We start from the raw sequence: 20,365 nt of genomic DNA, 5'->3' as shown, positions 1-20,365 counted from the left end.
GAAAATTAATCTCCTAAGACTGCAGATATAAAAGTAAAATTACTGAAACCGATACCTTCCACCTGGAATGTGCAATCGACAGCCCTCTCATAGACCACGCACATAGTTTTGCTCTCCAGCAGGAAATGTTTTAATGTTAGGAGACCACAGCTAACAACATCTGCTTTGTCCTATATCATGGGTAGCAAATTGAAAACGGTAATCATTTTTTCCATAAGCTTCCCCCAACATTCCCACTGGTGGGCACATTTCTAGGGGAAACTACAGAGATGCTCCCTGGCAAATGTTGCTTTATTACATTAACAATGGAGTATTCGGGTTCATTTTGAACATTTTTTAAAATTTCACAATGAATGGATTAATTCTGAATAAAATTACAAACACATTAATTGAGATTTGGGTTTATTTGTTTACGTTAGACCATCACTTCATCAAGAAGCTACAGAACTGTCACTCTAACCCCTGTCAAAACAGGGTCTCTCCTCCCCTCTTCACAGAAGCTCTCTCTACCTCTGCCCTTCCTGCTCAATTCACAGACAATCTCCCACTACTTTCCAAATTGACTACTCCAGGCTACATCTTTGAAGTGTTTCTTACTACTGGCCCTGGATGCAGCTCATAGCCAATCATTGGTGGTGTGCTGCAGATGGGAATTCTGATTGAACACAATGCTGAGAATTTTCACTGAGGGGTGCTGATTGAAATCGCAGAGTAAAGAAGCAGTGTCAACTCTGAGCAGCATCCAAACCAACCTAGAAAACCAGCAAAAGCTGACCAACAGCTTTGAAAAAGCTGCCAACTCAAAAATAGCCTAACTATAATTTTGTAAGACATATTTTATCAGCCCTACGGTGACAGGCTGGGAGGCGGGATGAGTCAGAATATAGCCAAGAAAGGCGTTGGAAACAGAAGCCTAACTTCTTTACGTCTCAACCCGATATACCAAAGGTTGACCAGCCAGCATGATGGAAGGACCTCACACTGAAACAGGCAATTGACTGCAATTTTATTTCAAGTTTTAAAAAGACTGCATGGGAACAACAGGGCTACAAAACCTCACCAGGTGTAGGAGGCAGTGGATTAACAGGAGGTCAGTGCTAGCTCCAGACAGCAGCCATTGTGAATGCTAACATGGCTTACAGAGACAGCGGAACAGTGCGGATATTAGCAGTGGCAGTCAGGAGCAGGGACAAACTTGCCAACACATTGGGGGCATTCTGCTTCAGTGCCATCTCAAAAGTGGCAGTAGTTTGAATAGAGCAGTGGGGTGAGAGACCCTGGAAACTGAGTGCAGCTATTTTTCATGGGCGTCATTCACTCAGGCTTTGGGACCTATTAGGCGGATTATCACAGAATTGTTATGCTGCAGGAGGCCATTCAGCCCATTGTGCCTGCACCAGCTCTCCAAATGAGCATTATGACTCAGTGCTATTTTCCTGCCTTTTCCCTGTAACCTTGCACATTGTTTTTATTTAAATAATCATCTAATACCCTCTTGAATGCCTCTATTGAACCTGCCTCCACCACACTTCTACACAGTGCATTCCAGAACCACTCGCTATGTGAAAAAGTTTTTTCTCACATCACATTTGCTTCTTTTGCAAATCATTTTAAATCTATGCCCTCTTGTTCTCAATCCTCTTGAGAGCGGAAACAATTTCTCTCTATCCACTCTGTCCAGCCCCCTAATGATTTTGAACACCTCCATCAAATCTTCTCTTAGCCTTCTCCTCTCCAAGGAGAACAGTCCCAACTTCTCCAGTCCATCTTCATAACTGAAGTTTCTTACCCCGGAACCATTTTTGTAAACCCCTTCTGCAATCTCTCTGATGCGTTCACATCCTTCATAAAGTGTGGTGCCCAGAACTGTACACAGAATTATTAGAGGGGGAGAGAGCTGCAGCCACAGGCTGTGGGCCAGCAGCAACCTGAGGGCCAACAGGAGCTTCAGCCTCAGGGAGGGATGCAGGAGGATGGCGCAGAAGGGCACACAACCATCCTCGTGTGTACAGGTTACCAATCAGAGAGGGTCTACCATCAGAGGCTCAGCTTTCTGCAAATGTTGGAGCAGCAGTTTCACTGATGACTGTGCCTCCCCAGGGAGGCAGTCACAGATCTGTGTGCCACGACAGAGGACAAGCTGAGCCCTATGGGAAGTGGTAGCCACCTATGCCTGTGGCACTGAAAGTCACTGTGGTGGTGAATTTCTACGCCTCATCACTGCATCAAGATGCCATGTCTAAGTGAGCCAGCTAAGACATTTTTGTACTTTTGCAGAGTGCCAGGCTGAGAGAACCACAGTGTTCAGAGCTATTTCTGGATTCCAGCACGTGCAGGGTGTCAACTGCAAGCATGTGACCATCAAGGCTCCCACAGACCAGCCAGCAACCTTCATCAACAAGATAGGCTTCCACTCACTTAATGTACAACTGATCTGCGACCACCCAAGTTCCTTAAGGTGTGTGCTCAATTCCCAGGAAACAGCCACGACGCCTACATAGTAAGGCAGTCCCAGGTGCAGACCTTTTAAGGTTTCCCATGTGCCTTCAAGGAGGGACAGTGAGTGATAAGGGCTACCAACTGAAGATGTGGCTATATATGCTGTGAGGAACCTTTCACATGCTGTGAGGCACCCTGCATATTTCCAAGACAGGATAGTGTGTGGGTTGGAGGGGAGCTTGCAGGTGGTGGTATTCCCATGCATCTGCTGCCCTTGTGCTTCTTGGTGTTATGTGAATTTGGAAGATACTGTCGAAGGAGCCTTGGTGAGTTGCTTGGTAGATGGTACACACTGCTGCCACTGTGCCCCAGTGGTGGAGGGAGTGATGGTTGAAGGTGGTGGATCGGGTGCCAATCAAGCAGGCCGCTTTGTCCTGAATGGTGTCGACTTTCTTGAGTGTTGTTGGAACTGCACTAATGCAGGCAAGTGGAGAGAATTTAATCACACTGCTGACTTGTGCCTTGTAGATGGTGGACAGGCTTTGGGGATGCAGGAGGTAAGTTACTCGCCGCAGAATTCCCAGCCTCTGGCCTGCTCTTGTAGCCACAGTATTTATATGGCTGGTCCAGTTCAGTTTCTAGTCCATGGTAACCCCCAGGATTTTGATAGTGGGGGATTCAGCAATGGTAATGCCATTAAATGTCATGGGGAGATGATTAGATTCCCTCTTGTTGGAGATGGTCATTGCCTGGCACTTGTTTGGTGCGAATGTAACTTGCCACTATCAGCCCAAGCCTGAATGTTACCCATGTCTTGCTACATGTGGACATGGACTGCCTGCCATGAAACAACTCGAGCGACCATCAAGCACTGGGGAGGTGATGGTGTCGTGGTATTATTGCTGGACTAGTAATCCAGAGATCCAGGGTAATGTTCTGGGGATCTAGGTTCACATCCCACCATGGAATCTGAATTCAATAAAAATTTGGAATTAAAAGGTCTAATGATGACCATGAAACCATTGTCAATTGTTGTAAAAACCAATCTGGTTCACTAATGTCCTTTAGGGGAGGAAATCTGCCATTCTTACCTGGTCTACATGTGATTCCAGACCCACAGCATTGTGGTTGACTCTTAAGTGCCCTCTGAGCAAGGGCAATTAGGGATGGGCAATAAATGTTGGCCCAGCCAGTGATTCCCACATCCCATGAATGAATTTTTAAAAAGCCATAGGGCTTCTGGAGATGTGGTTCAGGTTCCTAGATTGATCTGGTGGAGTCCTTCAGAATGCCCCAGTAAGAGTCTTCTGTTTTGTGGACACTACAGAGGGGAGGGCTTTGCACAATGAGGATATTGTGGAGTGCGATGCCTCCTCCAACGATGAGGTTAGGGAAAAAGATGCTGACCAGCATCTGCACGATGAAGAATCCCACGAACCACAAGCAAGGCACAATGAGATGCACGCGAGGCTCAAGACGCACTAATATAGGAGCGTTTCAGATGATCCTTAAGGACAGATCCATGTAAGTCAATAAAACTACCGCCTTCTGTAATCCTGTGCAATTTCCTTTATTGCCATTACCATTTATTTGCACCCATTAAGACATTAGACTGCAGCACAGGGAATACACTGACCTCACGCAGTATGGTCCTTCCCATTGCACTTTTTGAAAGAACCAGAATACTGCTAAAGGCCCAGCAGTTCACAAGAAATGGAAGCAGTCAACTTACTTTGCAGCGTTCCACATTTATTGGTGAACAAAAAAGATTGCAAAGCACCATGCATTAACAAAATATAAATCCATGAACCCCCGGCGCAGCCAGATGCTCTTCTTAAATTTCTTACGCATGGTCCTACGTGGTGATCCCACTCCGCTGTCAACTGAGCTGGAGGCAGGCTACTGACCATGCCGCCCTCTGGCTTTGGATGACCTCCGTGGTTATCCTCTGGCTGCCTGAAGCCTGGAAGACGCCGGCATACTGAGAGTTTCCTGCACAAGTGCAGGAGCCATCTTTGTCATTATAGCCTCATGAGAAACTAGTGTCATTGACAGAGGGGCTGAGGATCCACTAACCATGCCAGGAGTTCCATGAGAAGAGCTCCCAGTTACATCAGGCTAGCATTCTTTGCTTTCAGGGCACACTTGTTCCCCTCTGCTCACCTGAGGAGTCTGGGGACCTGGTGGTGAGTTCAGGCACCTTGCCCACATCCCCCCAACCCAGCCATTCCTCCACAAAGCCGTTGGAGATAGCAATGGCATGCAGGTCTGTGCCCACCACAGGCATTCACTGAATGAATCACTGGATATGGCTCTCCATGAGGGTCACTGATGCTGCTGGCAGCCTGATTGTCCATGATGATGCCTCAGGAATGTATTCCACATGCAGCCACTCAGTAGCAAGAGTCAACTTCGATGGACCAGCACTCTACACAGAGAGGCTGGTACCTCTCACAGGCAATACTGCTACCAAGCTATTGCCAGTGACTTGGTAGGAACATCGTTTCTACCAGTCTCATATTCATATCAAGTCATTTGTAAGGCTGTGGGGTAAGCAATGTATGGTATACTTACCTTGGCAGAAAGCATATAGTCGTTTACCCTCTTGTGACACTGCTGCCAGATTCAAGGCACAACTTCACTGCTGCTGATCTATGTGATATCAGTCCTGCCTTGCTTGGTCTGCTGGGCCGGCCTCCTCCTCCTGTTCCAAGGGAAGAGGACCTCCCCCTTTGCCCAAGCAACTTGGAGGAGAATCTGCAGGGAGATATCACCGACCATGGGGTCACCCTGGGTCTTCCTTCAGCCATTCCTTATGTTGCCGCCTTCTTCGGGGCTTCATTGATTGCTGCCATCATAAGTGGATGGAACTGTCAGAGTACTGGCAGCCCTATAAACATGGTACCCAGCAGAATGATCTCACCCCTTAGTTCACACTAGCACCTTTCACCTTTGTCTTTCTCTCAGTCATGCTGGCACTTTAACCCCCTACCCAGCCTCCCCCTTCTCAGTGAATGTTGGCATATTCCACTCTTCTTTCCTTCCTCCACCTCTTGTCCCCATGTCCATTCAGGTTCCTTCCCCATTGCCCAACCCAACTCTCATTCATGCTGACACCTTTCACACACCCTCCAATACTTCATCTTCTTTTTCCAACTGGCACGATTCTTCTTCCCCCTGAGTGCCACTGAGCAACTACCTGCTGCAGCTTGCATCTGATCCTATAAAATTGTCATGAGAATCCCTGGCCACAGCAGTGCTTCATACCTTGGAGCAGTATTAGATTGGACAGGAAACATTTTCACCGCCCCAGGAGGTTCAAAAGTATATGCAAATGTGTGCACTCCATATGTTTGGCCTCACCCCAACGTTAAGGTAATTGCAAATGACAACCCTTTCACTTTTAATTTGTAACTTCAGATTGGGCTGCAGTTAACTACAGCAGGTTTGAACTCAAATGGGTGTATGATGGCCTTCTGCAAGGGGTCTCACACTAGTTTGAGGCTTTAGTGTACACAGATGCTAAATTGGGACCCAACATCTAAATTATATTGCTACTTTTTGTGCCAATATGCACTCAAAAATAGTTTGCATTAGTCCAGATGTGGCTGTGTAACTCTTGCTTTAGTCTATTAATAAAACTCATATTGTGTTTAAAATGCAGCTGTTTGCAAAATGCACAATGAAAAGCTGCGTATATACTTTCTACTAGACCAATGTACGAAACACTGACAAGTCCAGAAAAATCTTCATTTTTAGTAAAGATACCTTGTAGTGAAAATAACCATTTCTTGCTCACAATTTTTACACCACTAGCAGGATATTTGAGGAATCCAAATATATAGTCTCCGATTTAATTTGTTCTTAAAGTTCAGGTTATCCTTTCATTCAATAGCCTGATTAAAAAGGCAGCAACAGGTAGAAATAAAATGGTAAAATATTCTTTTTAAAGTTGATATTAGCTCAGTGTTGCATATTATGTCTTAGAATGTATTACGTTTTTGATGCTCCACAGAGATAGTAGGAGAAGAAGAGCTCCAGATTGAAGGAAAATAAAGGATATGAAGATAATTGACCCTCAGCAGAAGGAAATAAATCGATAATTGCATTATTTACTGTTAATCTGTTTGCTGCTGCTCTTTTGATTCAGTGGACAACTGCGACTCTGTTGAATTAGTTCTGATCTTGTGGAGATGAATGAGACCAGGTCGCACTAGCTGAGCACTCTGTGAGAGGATGGGTTCATCATTCTGAAATTTCCAAGGGGGCTCCTTCTTGAAAACCTCCAATTCTGTGCCATCACTGGTGTGGCTAGTGACTGAAACAAGATTGAGTTATCCTCAGAAGATCTTCACAATACCAGAAAAAAAAGGGACATGCAACATGTGAGATTGCTTACTTCTCAATTTAAATTAAAACAAACGTTGCAAAATTAAATTGACGGTAATGATATGTAGAGGTACAGGAATATAGCTATTGAGAGATTGTCACTGTAAATCCAACGGAAGTATTAATAGTTGAGAAGCATGTTGTCTCTGCTCCCAGTTGCAGAGGTAACCAAAGGTAGAATTTAAATTAAATGCAAGGTTGGCAATCACCTTTGACTAGACTTCTTCTAGGCTCATACTCCAGTTCTCTTTAGACACGGTGAAAAATAAGAGAATTGGAAGCTTTTGAAACAGTCATTTGTTCCCGCCTTCTCCAGTTGGAAAATTTGGCTACTGCGAGCAGTAGCACTGTATTTAGTTAGCACCATCGGGAAAACAGCGCTCCAGAGCTTTAATGAGAAAAACTAATCGTCAAATATGAGGGAAGTCTGCCACCATGTTTCCGAGTTATGTTTATGGACCCTGTGGTTCAACTTCAAACATGAAGACTTTTAAGATATCACCAAGGAATGGTGAGAGGCAATTGACATGTCAAAAATCAAAAATAAAAATCACTATTTACATATTTGAGGATGGGACATAGGTGCAGGAGCAACTGATGCTATCTCTTAGGTACTTAGGTTGCAAACAGAGTTAATCTGAAAGGGATTATGGTGAAGAGTTTTTCTTTATGCCTGTGCAACAAAATCATAGCATATATTTTGGAACATCTAGCTCAGCTATAAATATCTCCAATCCCTCCCCATGGGGAAGTTTTAAAATCTTATCAGTGCAAGAAAATCCTCGCAGACATGTAAATAGAACATATGAAATGCTCAATGTGATTGTCATTGATTCTCTCACAGTGAGGGAGTGTTTTCAGTTATTGATGTAGTATTCATGAGGATCATCTGGATGCTCAATGTGGACACATAGCATAAATCTCTTTATTCCTATTTCTTGCAAAGTTGGCTCTTTAATTCATTACCAGCAGAAGAACTACACTTACTAGTAATAATGCCTTGATATTACACCTCCACAATGGGCAGAAGAGGGTTCCGGGGTAGGAGGAATTAAAGATTTAATTATGGAGAATGCACCCCGCCCCCCAACCCGCCAAGCACGTGCATGCATCTGCCACATTTTTCATGGTGATGAATATCGTGACATCGGAGTGCCATGCCGTGGAGAGGTGAGCTTCATTAACTTATTTAAATTGGGTCCCACTGCACAATTGAAAACCCAATTTAAAATTCACTGCCACTGCATGGATTTCCCAGGGAACAGAAAACCTGGCAGTGAAAGGCAGTTAGGAGCTGTTGGCTCAATAGGCAAATGCCTTTTCCAGCCATGCAGGAGAAGCAGGACTGCTCCCCTCAGCTCCGCAAGGAAGCTTTTAGCTTCCTTCCTGTCAATCACAGCCTCTTCCCCAACTTGCTGCATTTTCCAACCTGCCCGCCACTCCCAGCCCAGCCTGGATTGGTGTCCTACCCCTTCCTGATTGCTGGGGATTGTCCCAATGGACACACTTGCCTCCTGACACCAGCCAGGCTGTCAATTTAGCTGGTTGCTGGGCAAGAAGTAGAATAAGAAATTGATAATAGACATTAAGTTCAGCAGGAGCCACGCCTCCCCAGCCTTTGCTGAATTCTTCGGTCACTTACAGCTCCCTGGCACCTTCCTTGCCTCCCTGAAAATATCTGGGCCTAACTGTCTAATTCACTCTGCAAGTCCATTTAGTACCTGAAATTTTTCTTTCTTGTAAGTTCTCATTCGCTGCTCTTGCCATAAAGGTAATGCCCTCATCATCCTCTTGTTCTTTCACCTTCGTAGCTTTATCCTTTTCCTCATCTTCTGAGTCGACTTCTACAAAAACCGGAACTAGGAGCAGTGGAAAGAAAAGTTTAGTGGCTCCAATGGCCTGTATATTCATTTTAAACAAGGAAGAATCTATAATCCAATTACTTGCACTCACATAGCTGATTGAGGATGAGAGTTTTTAAAGTAAATTTTACAAATTGAGGATCTTAACCACCATTTGTTTCACTAAAACATTACCTCAGTTATTGTGCTACTGCTCATTCTCCTGTATGGTTAAGTGGTTAAATGTATTGTCCACTCTAGAGCTAAGCAATGAGATCAGGAAATGCTAGATATGACATATTGAGTTAACTGATCTCAGCAAGGATTGGTGAGAGGAATTGGTTTTAGCACCATTGGTCAGTTAGCAGAGGATGCTGGTGCCACTAGAACTGTATCCCTGTAGTTTTCTGTGCCTGTGGGAGAAGGAGGAAATTTGGAAAAACAATGACATTTTAACTCTTATGATTCATCTTTCCTTTTGCCATTGCAAACAATTTGAAGATGAAGGAAGAATTTTCAGTTTATAGCAATACTACATATATCAAGAGCCAGAATCCTGAATTTTGCATCTACCAGTTCCAGTTTTTGGAATTTAATGAGCCCCTGTTCTTTTCACTGCCTGATCCACTCTACTCCTTTCCCAAAACTACTTCTCCATTTGCTGTGCCCTCATGCCATGTCTACCGCAGGCTTCCAGACCACAGTTTGCTCCTTTTCCTTAACACCACCAGTAGCTCTCTTCTTCCTGCTAACTATACTTTAGACAAATTTAAAACTGATTTTCAAATGTCAAAACTTCATTTTTTCTGATAATTGACATATTTTAAAGTACAAGAGGTATGCCAGAGTTGAATACTGAAAACAATATTGAAGAAGTCATAGTTGTGAATCTTCATCCTATCATCGCATAACACCACTCTGTTACCACCACATAAGCAACAATTTGGGTAACTTGCATTTATTACACTATCTCCTCTGGCAAGCTTCACCAACTATTGGGTGACAGTTGCTATAAATGCAAATTGTCAAAATGTCTTGGGTTTTATAGATGAAACATAGAAGTGATGCATACTGGCAATAACTTTGTTTCCAGCAATGGCTTTTTCTGACAGGTGAATGAGTTTAGTTATATCCTGTGCAACTGGGCAACACATTGAGATCACAGGCTGCAATCCAACATCAAAGTGAAATACAGTGTAGCATGTCAAAGATGCCAAAATAGGGAACATTGGGTCAATTTAATAAAAGGCAAATTGAGGACTGTTGTCAGGAAGTCCATTACACAAAGAGTGAACAACACGTGGAATGAACAAGTGACAGCAAAAATCCTGGAACTGTTTAATAAACAATTTGATGGAACAGTGAATTGATTGTAGGACCCTTCTGGATGAATTAACTAAATGGAAAGCATTCCTCATCCATATTGTATTTATCTTGTGATATCAAAAGGTAAAACTAACACTATTAAGTTATTTTTAAACCAGTTTTATTTTCTGATATCTTTGCAAATATTTTGTCTGAAAGTAAACAACCAAGGTTTGAGGGCCGAGATCCTGCCCCTTCTGCAACTGAGTGCTAGTCAGGTGGCCTCCAGCTGAGAGAACCACACCAGCAGCAATGGCTGCCAGTTTTAGATCCTTCTGGATGCTGTCCAAATATAACAGAGGATTAACTCCCACTGTCCCTGAAAAAGAGGGACTTATCATTTTGCAGCTTCCAATGCATCACTGGCTGTCTCTCTCTGATATTCCAATTGGAGAGACATTGGATACAAAGCCAAAGGCCATCTTCTTCTGGGTATCCCTCAAAATGAGTAGTTTTCCATTGATAGGAAAGGAAAATTAAGTGGGAGGGCAGGCGACACTTTCTACCTTTTGTGCTTGTGTTTGATGCAGGTGCAAGCCCTCTGCTCCCCCTCATCCTGCTACAGAAACCACAAGTTGTTGTCATGGGTTTACATCTCTTTTTCCTCTCCTTTCTGCTTGAGATCCATTTGGCATGCACATGATCCTTAAATGGCTTATTGAGGCACACATCCAAAGGTTGAACTATGGACATCAGACTTACTGGTGGAACTGTAATGTGGGTGTTATTTCTTCAAAGGCACCTCTAGATCTGAACATGTTCCACACTAATAAGTTGCATTCTTTACGGGACACGTATTCCACACATTATTGATCCACAACTACACTCTATCCTCATCCAGCCAACCATTGTTATGGACATGCACAAAAACTCCTGCAAGGAACTTGATTTTTGGCATGGTTTTACGTTTGAAAATTACCATAGGCTTTGATATTGTTCCGTTGGCCATGTGGGCTATTACCACCAGGAATCTTGTCTTCTCATGTCCTGTGGTTTTTACTAAGTCTGTTTGCAAACCTTTCCACTCCACAGTTCAGTAGCTGGACATATTGAAATTTATGGGCGTTTCAGCCATGTTGCCAATGCGCCATAATGGGTTCTTGTTTGTGATGCTGAATCGCTGGAAACTTGTGATTTTGACATTGAGGCCTTTTGGTAGTCTTTGAGCAACCTTGGTTCACTGCTGTAACACTTGGCATTTTCGTTCCATAAAGCGGCTACACCAACTAGCTGTTGCTCCAAAATCTCAGGGTTTGATTTCACCCACTTAAGTGTGCATATACGCATTACATTTCTGGTGGCGATGTAATCATTCTGGTGATTTTTGAGGACCTATTCTGATAAATGCTTCTCAAGATCAGGCAATGGCTGTTCCCTATTCTCGTGGCATATTTGATCTTGGACATCTTCTTCAGGGCGGATTCCTTCTTCTTCCATTCTCTCACCAATTTTTCAATAACACCGAATTCCCTCTCTGCCACAGTTATTTGATGAGTTAGCAAATGTTACAACTTTTAGCTTGAAACCAGCTTCATACTTCATTTGTTTTGTTGAAAGACTAATTTCTCTTCATCGTTCGCAACGCGTGTTCTGCTCTGTGTGGGCCCGTCTTAAACTCCCATGCACAATCACAATACAGCCCGAATCGCCTGCTCGATCCCTTAAACCCAGTTATAAGGTAAGCAAAATATGCATTTGTGGGATGAAAAATTGAGGCTGATTCTAATGCAAGTATAGCATGTCGTGACCGAAAAGGTGGATCTACTATAGGCCAAGTATATGCATAAATCTGATTTTTGGGGCCATAAATTTGGGGTCATCTTAGATGTTAGGTCAACTTATACGCCATGATCTACAGTACTATCCACAAACAATCTGTGACTTCTGGAGTGAAATCCTAGAGCTGGTTATGATTTGACAGTTACTCTGTTAGAAGGACTTACACTGATCATTGGTTGTGACCTTCCTTCATTTACAGAATCAAAGGCAAGAACAACAGTTACAGAAGTGGAACAAAGTGACACTTGTGCAGCAGCCCTATTACAGTGATTATCTTAATCACTTGCTTCAGATTTGCAGACAATTTTATTTTAGGTGAAGAAAACTTTAGTATCTTCAGATTGTTTAATGATTTTGTAAAATGATGGCTGTGTCTCTAAGAATTGGGATATCACATGAGAACACAATTTGCTAAGCATAAATTGCATGTAAATTGGAAATTATGAATGTTTCTGCATAGTCTACTGTTAGCAAAAAAATTAAGATGCCTTTTGTGTGCACCAGTTGAAGAAAAAGGGCAGAAACATCCGTCCCCGTGGACGGCAAGCATCATGGCAGGCGGGGCGGAGCGGGACAATATGGTGGGATGGCTAAAAGTCAGTTTCACATTGTCGTGAAACCAGTCAGCCATCGCCCGCTCTGCCCAGCAATGACAGGCCAACTTTCCCGCCATCCGAAGTTGGGAACGTAATTTCAATGCATTTGCATCTCATCATCTTGCCTGCCCGCCGGAATCATCCTCTCATGTCGAATTTACCTCCCATGATATGATTCACAACAGCATTTAAAAGGTGTGCATCTAGCGAGCTGAATTTCGAGGGGAACTCAGAGGTGAATACGCGCTAAGGTTGCGCAACGCTCGCGAGGGCCACTCGTTCAACTTCGAGGAAGAGGCGCCACACATTCGGGCAAGAGCACAGGCAAGTCGCTTTTTCCCGGCTGGCTGACAGTGCGGTGCTGGGGCAAGGTCTGCACTGCGTTGGGGGTGGGGGTGGCGGTGGGGGTAGGAGGGGGATGCGGGGGGTTGCAAGGTAGCACAGTCTGATGATAGTACACAAGCATATGTGGCGGTGGGAGGGAAGCAGCAACACATTAGGGAAACCTTGTATAAAGTGAGCATCTTTCCGCAGCTGAAACAGTTCAAACACAGCCACAGTGACATGCTTGGAGTCGGGCCTCTAGCTTACCTGCCCACTCAGGCAACACAGAGACATAAAAGTGCCACCACATGCTCCTGAACTTTTCACACCTTGGGTGCAGCCGGAGAATTAATGAGCATTTTAGGGGGCTGCAAAGCAATTGAACAACTGGGTAAGTTGTACAATCACCTTGCAAAAGCTGGCCATGGAGCAGTCACTGCTGGAGGTGCTCACAGCCCCTTACAATGTCATCATTAATGTTTGGACCAGACTCCCCCATGGTTCAAGCTAACAGCGTAGCCTTGCAGTGCAGGTTAGGGATAATGCCTGCACATGAGCTGAGAGCACAGCATGCAGTCCAGTGGGCGAAGCTGCTGCCAATCAGTCAGGTGGAAGTGGGTGGGGTTTCAGGCAGCCATGCAGCGCAATAAACTCTGGCAATCCAAGTAATGGCCAGCAGTCTCTGGCATGTGTTAAGGGTCTTGAGACAAAGCTGGAGCTGCACACGTAACAATGAGAGTTCCCTAGGAGATCAATGCTAACACACACATTTCTCTCTTTCCTCCTGCAAGAGGAGTACATCAGCAGCATGGAGCCTGGTGACCTAGCTGTATGCCTCATGGCTTACAGGGAGCAGAGATGAAGGAGAAGACAGTGACTGAGGCGCCTGGCTGGGCAGAGGGAGGAGCAGCACCCTCAAGAGGAAAGGGGCAGCTGGGGCTCCTGCGCACACTGCTGAAGAGCCATGGCGAGCTATCGTGGGTCGCCGCCTAGCTAGGCCCAGGGTCTATAGACAGACATTCCTGCAGATGATCAGGAATCAGCATCGCCGAAGACTACACATGCCCAGGGAACTGGTTGGTCACATCTGCCACCTGCTGCAAGATTTGGCACCATGGGGACTTGGAGGGCATTCACTGCCAGTGGCTGTGAAAGTGACCCTGATGCTCAATTTTTACACCAGTGGCTCCTTTCAGGGCAGGATCTTGCAAGCCTGTACACACAAGCGTATTCAGGAGGTCACAGATGCCATCTTCCCGAAGGCACAGAACTTTCTGCATTTTGACCGAGATCAAGCAAGCCAGGTAGCAAAGGTGCTGGGAGTTATGCAGATCTCTGGTTTTCCAGATATTGGCAGGGTGCCATCAACTGCACTCAAGTGGCATTCGATCTCTGTGGCAACAAATAGTGCAGTACGTGAACAGCAAGAGCTTCCACTCGCTGAATGTTCAGCTGGTCAGCGGCCACAACAAACACATCATGCAGATCTGCACACAGTTCCCAGGGAGTGTCCATGACTCCTGCATTCTCAGTAGGTCTCAGATCCCTGACATCGTCCAGGATCCACAGAGACTGCAGGCTCCTTGGGGACAAGGGCTACCCGCAGAGGACATGGCTAATGATGCCTGTGCGGCAGCCTCAGTGTTCAGCAGAGAGAAGGCACAATGAGGCTCATGTTGTAACTCGCACTTTGGTGGAGAAAACCATTGGGATATTGGAAATGAGGTGCCAGTGTCTGGACTGGTCTGGTGGAGCCCAGCAATACAGTCCACAGAGGGCATCACGCATCATTGTCACCTTCCGCACCCTTTACAACCTGGTGCTGCAATGGCGGGAGAAGTGGCCTAAGAAATGGAGGAGCTGCACGTTTCCTCCAATGAGGAGGACGTCAACAGGGATGAGGGTGAGGAGGTCCTCAAAGGTGAAGATGATGGCGTTGAGGCCATCGTGTTGTCCAGATGAGACAGGTGTGCTTGGGAGGCTCTCATAGCCATTAGATTCATGGAGGATGATGATGACATGCAGTGAGGACACTCCATAGATCCTCACATTGCATCTGTGAATGTCTGACTCCTGTCTGGCTGATTGCAGCACACATACCCTCTGTGATAAGGCTCCTGTCAAAGAGATGCAGGGGATGCCCAATGTCCCTATATTCAGGGAGGATGATGATGATATGCAGTGGGGACACTCCATAGATCCTCACAGAGCTCATGTGAACGTCTGACTCCTGTCTGGCTGATGGCAGCTCACTTGCGCTCTGTGAACGAGGTCATATCTTGGAGATGCAGTAAGGTAACTTTAACTTTGCCTGATCCTATGCCATTCTTCGTGAGCTGAACACTGATGAACACAGGATGACACTGTCACCGGGCACGGATGCTGATGAGATGGGGGGCCAGCTGTACCTCAAAGGTGCTGAGAGCACACAGAGACAATGACGGAACTCTGTGCCACTGGCCCAGGACATTCTGGCAGCAATGGTAAGCTCCATCGAGGTGCAGGCATGACTGATGTGTCCAGTGACTGTGAAAGCGTACCGCTGGGAAGGTTGCACAAAGCACAGGGAAGAGGCCCTGGACTGAAAAATCTGCCTTTACCTTGTGCAGGAACCAAGCTTTCAGTTCAGACTGACATGAACACTGCTCATCATAACAAGGAGTTACAGACAGGGTTAAATTGTTGTGAGTTTATTGAAAATAGACAACATTATGTACAAGTGATTAACATCCATGTCCAGGCTGTGAAACTACATCTTCTTAACCTTCCTAACCCTGTATTTGTGCTCCCTGACATCCACACCGGAGGTGGAGGTAGCTGGAGCAATTGATATTATTTGATATTAATTATCTTCCAAAAGGTTTAATTTAATTTAAAGGGGTAAGTCATGGCAGGGGAGCTGAAAGCCGTGTTGTGCTCCTCCTGCTCTATGTGGGAAGCCGGGAACATTTCTAGTGCCTGGGGCCAGCATGTGTGTGGGAAGTGTCTCCAGCTGCAGCTCCTGGAAGCCCAGGTTTCGGAGCTGGAGCAGCGGCTGTGGACACTGGAGCATCTGCACGGCGGAGAGTATCGTGGATAGCACATATAGAGTGATGGTCACACCGCAGGCTAAGACTTAACAGGCAGGAAGGGAATGGGTGACCACCAGGCAGTGCAAGAGGACTAGGTAGGCAGTGCAGGAACTTCCTGTGGCTATTCCCCTACAAAACAGACATACTGCTTTGGATTCTGATGGGGGGAATGGCCTCTCAGGGGAAAGCAGCAACAGCCAAATTTGTTGTGCCATGGTTAGCTCTGCTGGACAGGGGAGGAGTAAAAAGTGTGGGAATGCAATAATTATAGGGGATTCACTTGTAAGGGGAATAGACAGGCTTTTCTGTGGCCGCAAATGAGACTCCAATATGGTATGTTGCCTCCCTGGTGCTAGGGTCAAGGATGTCTCAGAGCGGCTACAGGATGTTCTGAAGTGGGGAGGATGAACAGCCAGTGGTCCTGGTACACATTGGTACAAACGACATAGGTTAAAAATGGGATGAGGTCCTAAAAGCAGAATATAGGGAGTTAGGAAGTAAGTTGAAAAGTAGGACCTCAAAGGTAGTGATCTCAGGATTACTACCAGTGCCATGTGCTAGTCAGAGTAGAAATAGCAGGATATATTGGATGAATACATGGCTGAAGAGATTGTGTGAGGGGGAGGGTTTCAGATTCCTGGGACATTGGGACCGGTTCTGGGGGAGGTGGGACCAGTACAAACTGGATGGGTTACACCTGGGCAGGACCAGGACTGATGTCCTAGGGGGAATATTTGCTAGAGTGGTTAGGGACGGTTTAAACTAAAATGGCAGGGAGATGGAAACCTATGCAAGAAGTCAGAGGAGGGGGAATCAAGGACAAGAACAAAAGACAGAAAAGGGAATAAGAAAAGTGATAGGCAGAGAAATCAAGGGCAAGAATCAAACAGGGCCTCAGTGAAAAATAGGAGGAACGGGACAAGTAATGTTAAAAAGACAAGCCTTAAGGCTTTGTGTCTCAACGCGAGGAGCATTCGCAATAAAGTGGATGAATTAGATGTAAACAGATATGATTTAGTCGGGATTACGGAAACATGGCTGCAGGGTGACCAGGGATGGGAACTGAATATGAAGGGGCATTCAGTATTTAGGAAGGACAGACAAAATGGAAAGGGCGGTGGAGTTGCATTGCTGGTTAAAGAGGAAATTAACGCAATAGTGAGTAAAGATATTAGCTCCGACAATGTGGAATCTGTATGGGTAGAGCTTCTCAGCTCTTTCTCAACACTAAGGGGCAAAAAACGTTAGTGGGGGTTTTATACAGACCCCCAAACTGTACTGGTGATGTAGGGAATGGCATTAAACATGAAATTAGAGACGCATGCAATAAAGGAACATCTGTAATTATGGGTGACTTTAATCTGCCTATAGATTGGGCAAATCAAATTAGTAACAATACCGTAGAGGAGGAATTCCTGGAGTGTATATATCCCATCCCGGTTTTCTGGACCAATACGTTGAGGAACCAAATAGAGAACAGGCCATCCTAGCCTGGGTATTGTGTAATGAGAAAAGAATAATTGGCAATCTAGTTGGGCGAGGCCCCTTGGGGATGAGTGACCATAATATGATAGAATTCTTCATCAAGATGGAGAGTGACGTAATTGATTCTGAGACTAGGGTCCTGAATCTTAATAAAGGAAACTACGATGGTATGAGGCGCGAGTTGGCTATGATGGATTGGGAAACATTACTTAAAGGGATGACAGTGGATAGACATGGCAAACGTTCAAAGAGCACATGGGTGAACTGCAACAATTGTTTATTCCTGTCTGGCGCAAAAGTAAAATAGGAAAGGTGGCCAAACCATGGCTTACAAGGGAAATTAGAGACAGTATTAGATCCAAGGAAGAGGCATACAAATTGTCCAGGAAAAACAACAGACCTGAGGATTGGGAGCATTTTTGAATTCAGCAAAGGAGGATCAAGGGATTGATTAAGAAGGGGGAAATAGAGTACGAGAGTAAGCGTGCGGGGAACATAAAAACTGACTATAAAAGTTTCTATAGGTATGTGAAGAGAAAAAGATTGGTGAAGAAAAATGTAGTCCTTTACATTAAAAACAGGGGAATTTATAATGGGGAACAAAGAAACAGCTGACCAACTAAATACATACTTTGGTTCTGTCTTCACAAAGGAGGACACGAATAACATACTAGAAATGTTGGGGAACACAGGGTTTAGTGAGAGGGAGGAAATGAAAGAAATCAGCATTAGTAGGGAAATGGTGTTGGAGAAATTGATGGGATTGAAGGCTGATAATCTGCATCCTAGAGTACTTAAGGAAGTGGCCCTAGAAATAGTGGATGCATTGGTGGTCATCTTCCGAGATTCTATAGGCTCTGGAACAGTTCCTACAGATTGGAGGGTAACCCCACTATTTAAAAAGGGAGGTAGAGAGTAAACAGGGAATTGTAGACCAGTCAGCCTGACATCGGTAGTGGGGGAAATTCTAAGTCCATTATAAAAGATTTAATAGCTGAGCACTTGGAAAACAGTGGCAGAATCAGACAGAGTCAGCATGGATTTATGAAAGGGAAATCATGCTTGACAAATCTACTGGAATTTTTCGAGAATGTAACTAGTAGAGTTGATGAGCCAGTGGATGTGGTTTATTTGGACTTTCAGAAGGCTTTCAACAAAGTCCCACATAAGAAATTAGCGTGTAAAATTAAAGCGCATGGGATTGGGGTGGATAGAAAACTGGTTGGCAGACAGGAAACAAAGAGTATGAAAAACAGGTCTTTTTCCGAATGGCAGGCAGTGATTAGTGGGATACCGCAGGGATCGGTGCTGGGACCCCAGCTATTCACAATATATATTAATGATTTAGATGAGGGAACTAAATGTAATATCTCCAAATTTGCAGATGACACAAAGCTGGGTGGGAGGGTGAGCCGTGAGGATGATGCAGAGATGCTTCAGGGTGATTTGGACAAGCTGAGTGAGTGGGCAAATGCATGGCAGATGCAATATAATGTGGATAAATGTGAGGTTATCCACTTTGGTAGCAAAAACAGGAAGACAGATTATTATCTGAATGGCTATAACTTGAGAGAGGCAAATGTGCAACAAGACCTGGGTGTCCTCGTACACCAGTCACTGAAGGTAAGCATGCAGGTACAGCAGACGGTTAAAGAAGGCAAATGGTATGTTGGCCTTCATAGTGAGAGGATTTGAGCACAGGAGCAGGGATGTCTTGCTGCAATTATACAGGGCCGTGGTGAGACCACACCTGGAATATTGTGTGCAGTTTTGGTTTCCTTATCGGAGGATGTTCTTGCTATAGAAGGAGTGCAGCAAAGGTTTACCAGACTGATTCCTGGGATGGCAGGACTGACATATGAGGAGGGATTGAGTCGACTAGGATTATATTCGCTGAAGTTCAGAAGAATGAGGGGGGATAGAAACCTATAAAATTCTAACAGGACTAGACAGGGTAGATGCAGGAAGGATGTTCCCGATGGTGGGGAAGTCCAGAGCTAGGGGTCACAGTCTGAGGATACGGGGTAGACCATTTAGGACTGAGATGAGGAGAAATTTCTTCACCCAGAGAATGGTGAGTCTGTGGAATTCGCTACCACGGAAAGTAGTTAAGGCCAAAACATTGTGTGTTTTCAGGAAGGAGTTAGATATAGCTCTTGGGGTGAAAGGGATCAGAGGATATGGGGAGAAAGCGGGAGCAGGCTATTGAGTTGGATGATCAGCCATGATCATAGTGAATGGCGGAGCAGGCTTGAAGGGCCAAATGACTTACTCCTGCTCCTATTTTCTATGTTTCTATGACCATGGTGACTGCCATCCTAGCAGTATTGATCTTGGTGCGTTGGCATGCTGTGCTATTACCTCAGTATGAAGGCGGATGGCCTCCTCCATTGTGCCTTGCAACCTGAGGAGTGCAGCGGACATCCCTTCCTGATGTTCCTGAGCTTGCCTTCGCAGCTCCAGCAACTGAGGTATGACTGAATACAGAGGCTCGTCATCTGACCTGGACTCAGCAGATTTCTGGCCTCCAGTAGCACTCCAAGTGCAGGAAATGGCTGAAGGCACTGGATACTATAAAGGTTATGAGCCCTGACAATATTCCGGCAATAGTACTGAAGACTTGTGCTCCAGAGCTTGCCGCGCCCCGAGCCAAGCTGTTCCAGTACAGCTATAGCACTGGCACCTACCCGACTATGTGGAGAATTGCCCAGGTATGTCCTGTACACAAAATGCAGGACAAATCCAACCCAGCCAATTACCGCCCCATCACTCTACTCTTGAGCATCAATAAAGTAATGGAAGGGGTCATCAGCAGTGCTACCAAGTGGCACTTGCTTTGCAATAACCTGCTCACTGACGCTCAGTTTGGGTTCCGCCAGGGCCACTCAGCTCCTGACCTAATTGCCTTGGTTCAAACATGGACAAAAGAGCTGAACTCCCGAGGTGAGGTGAGAGTGACTGTCCTTGACATCAAGGCAGCATTTGACAGAGTGGGGCATCAAGGAGCCCTTGCAATGCTGGAGTCAATGGGAATCAGGGGGAAAGCTCTCCACTGGCTGGAGTCATACCTAGCACA

General features: G+C 45.3%; 1 protein-coding gene across 1 annotated transcript in view; it reads right to left on the bottom strand.

Moving 5' to 3' along the window:
* The window catches only part of slc9a5 (solute carrier family 9 member A5), a 164,858-nt gene that overhangs the window by 2,477 nt on the left and 142,016 nt on the right, over positions 1 to 20,365 (bottom strand). The window contains exon 14 of the mRNA XM_078544154.1: positions 8,550 to 8,687. Within this exon, the coding sequence (XP_078400280.1) occupies positions 8,550 to 8,687 (138 nt within the window). The remainder of the gene's footprint in view (positions 1 to 8,549; positions 8,688 to 20,365) is intronic.

This window comes from Cetorhinus maximus, chromosome 6, assembly GCF_964194155.1.
Source record: "Cetorhinus maximus chromosome 6, sCetMax3.hap1.1, whole genome shotgun sequence".
In the NCBI taxonomy this organism is placed as follows: Eukaryota; Metazoa; Chordata; class Chondrichthyes; order Lamniformes; family Cetorhinidae; genus Cetorhinus; species Cetorhinus maximus.
This window is presented reverse-complemented; position numbering and strand designations above follow the sequence as displayed.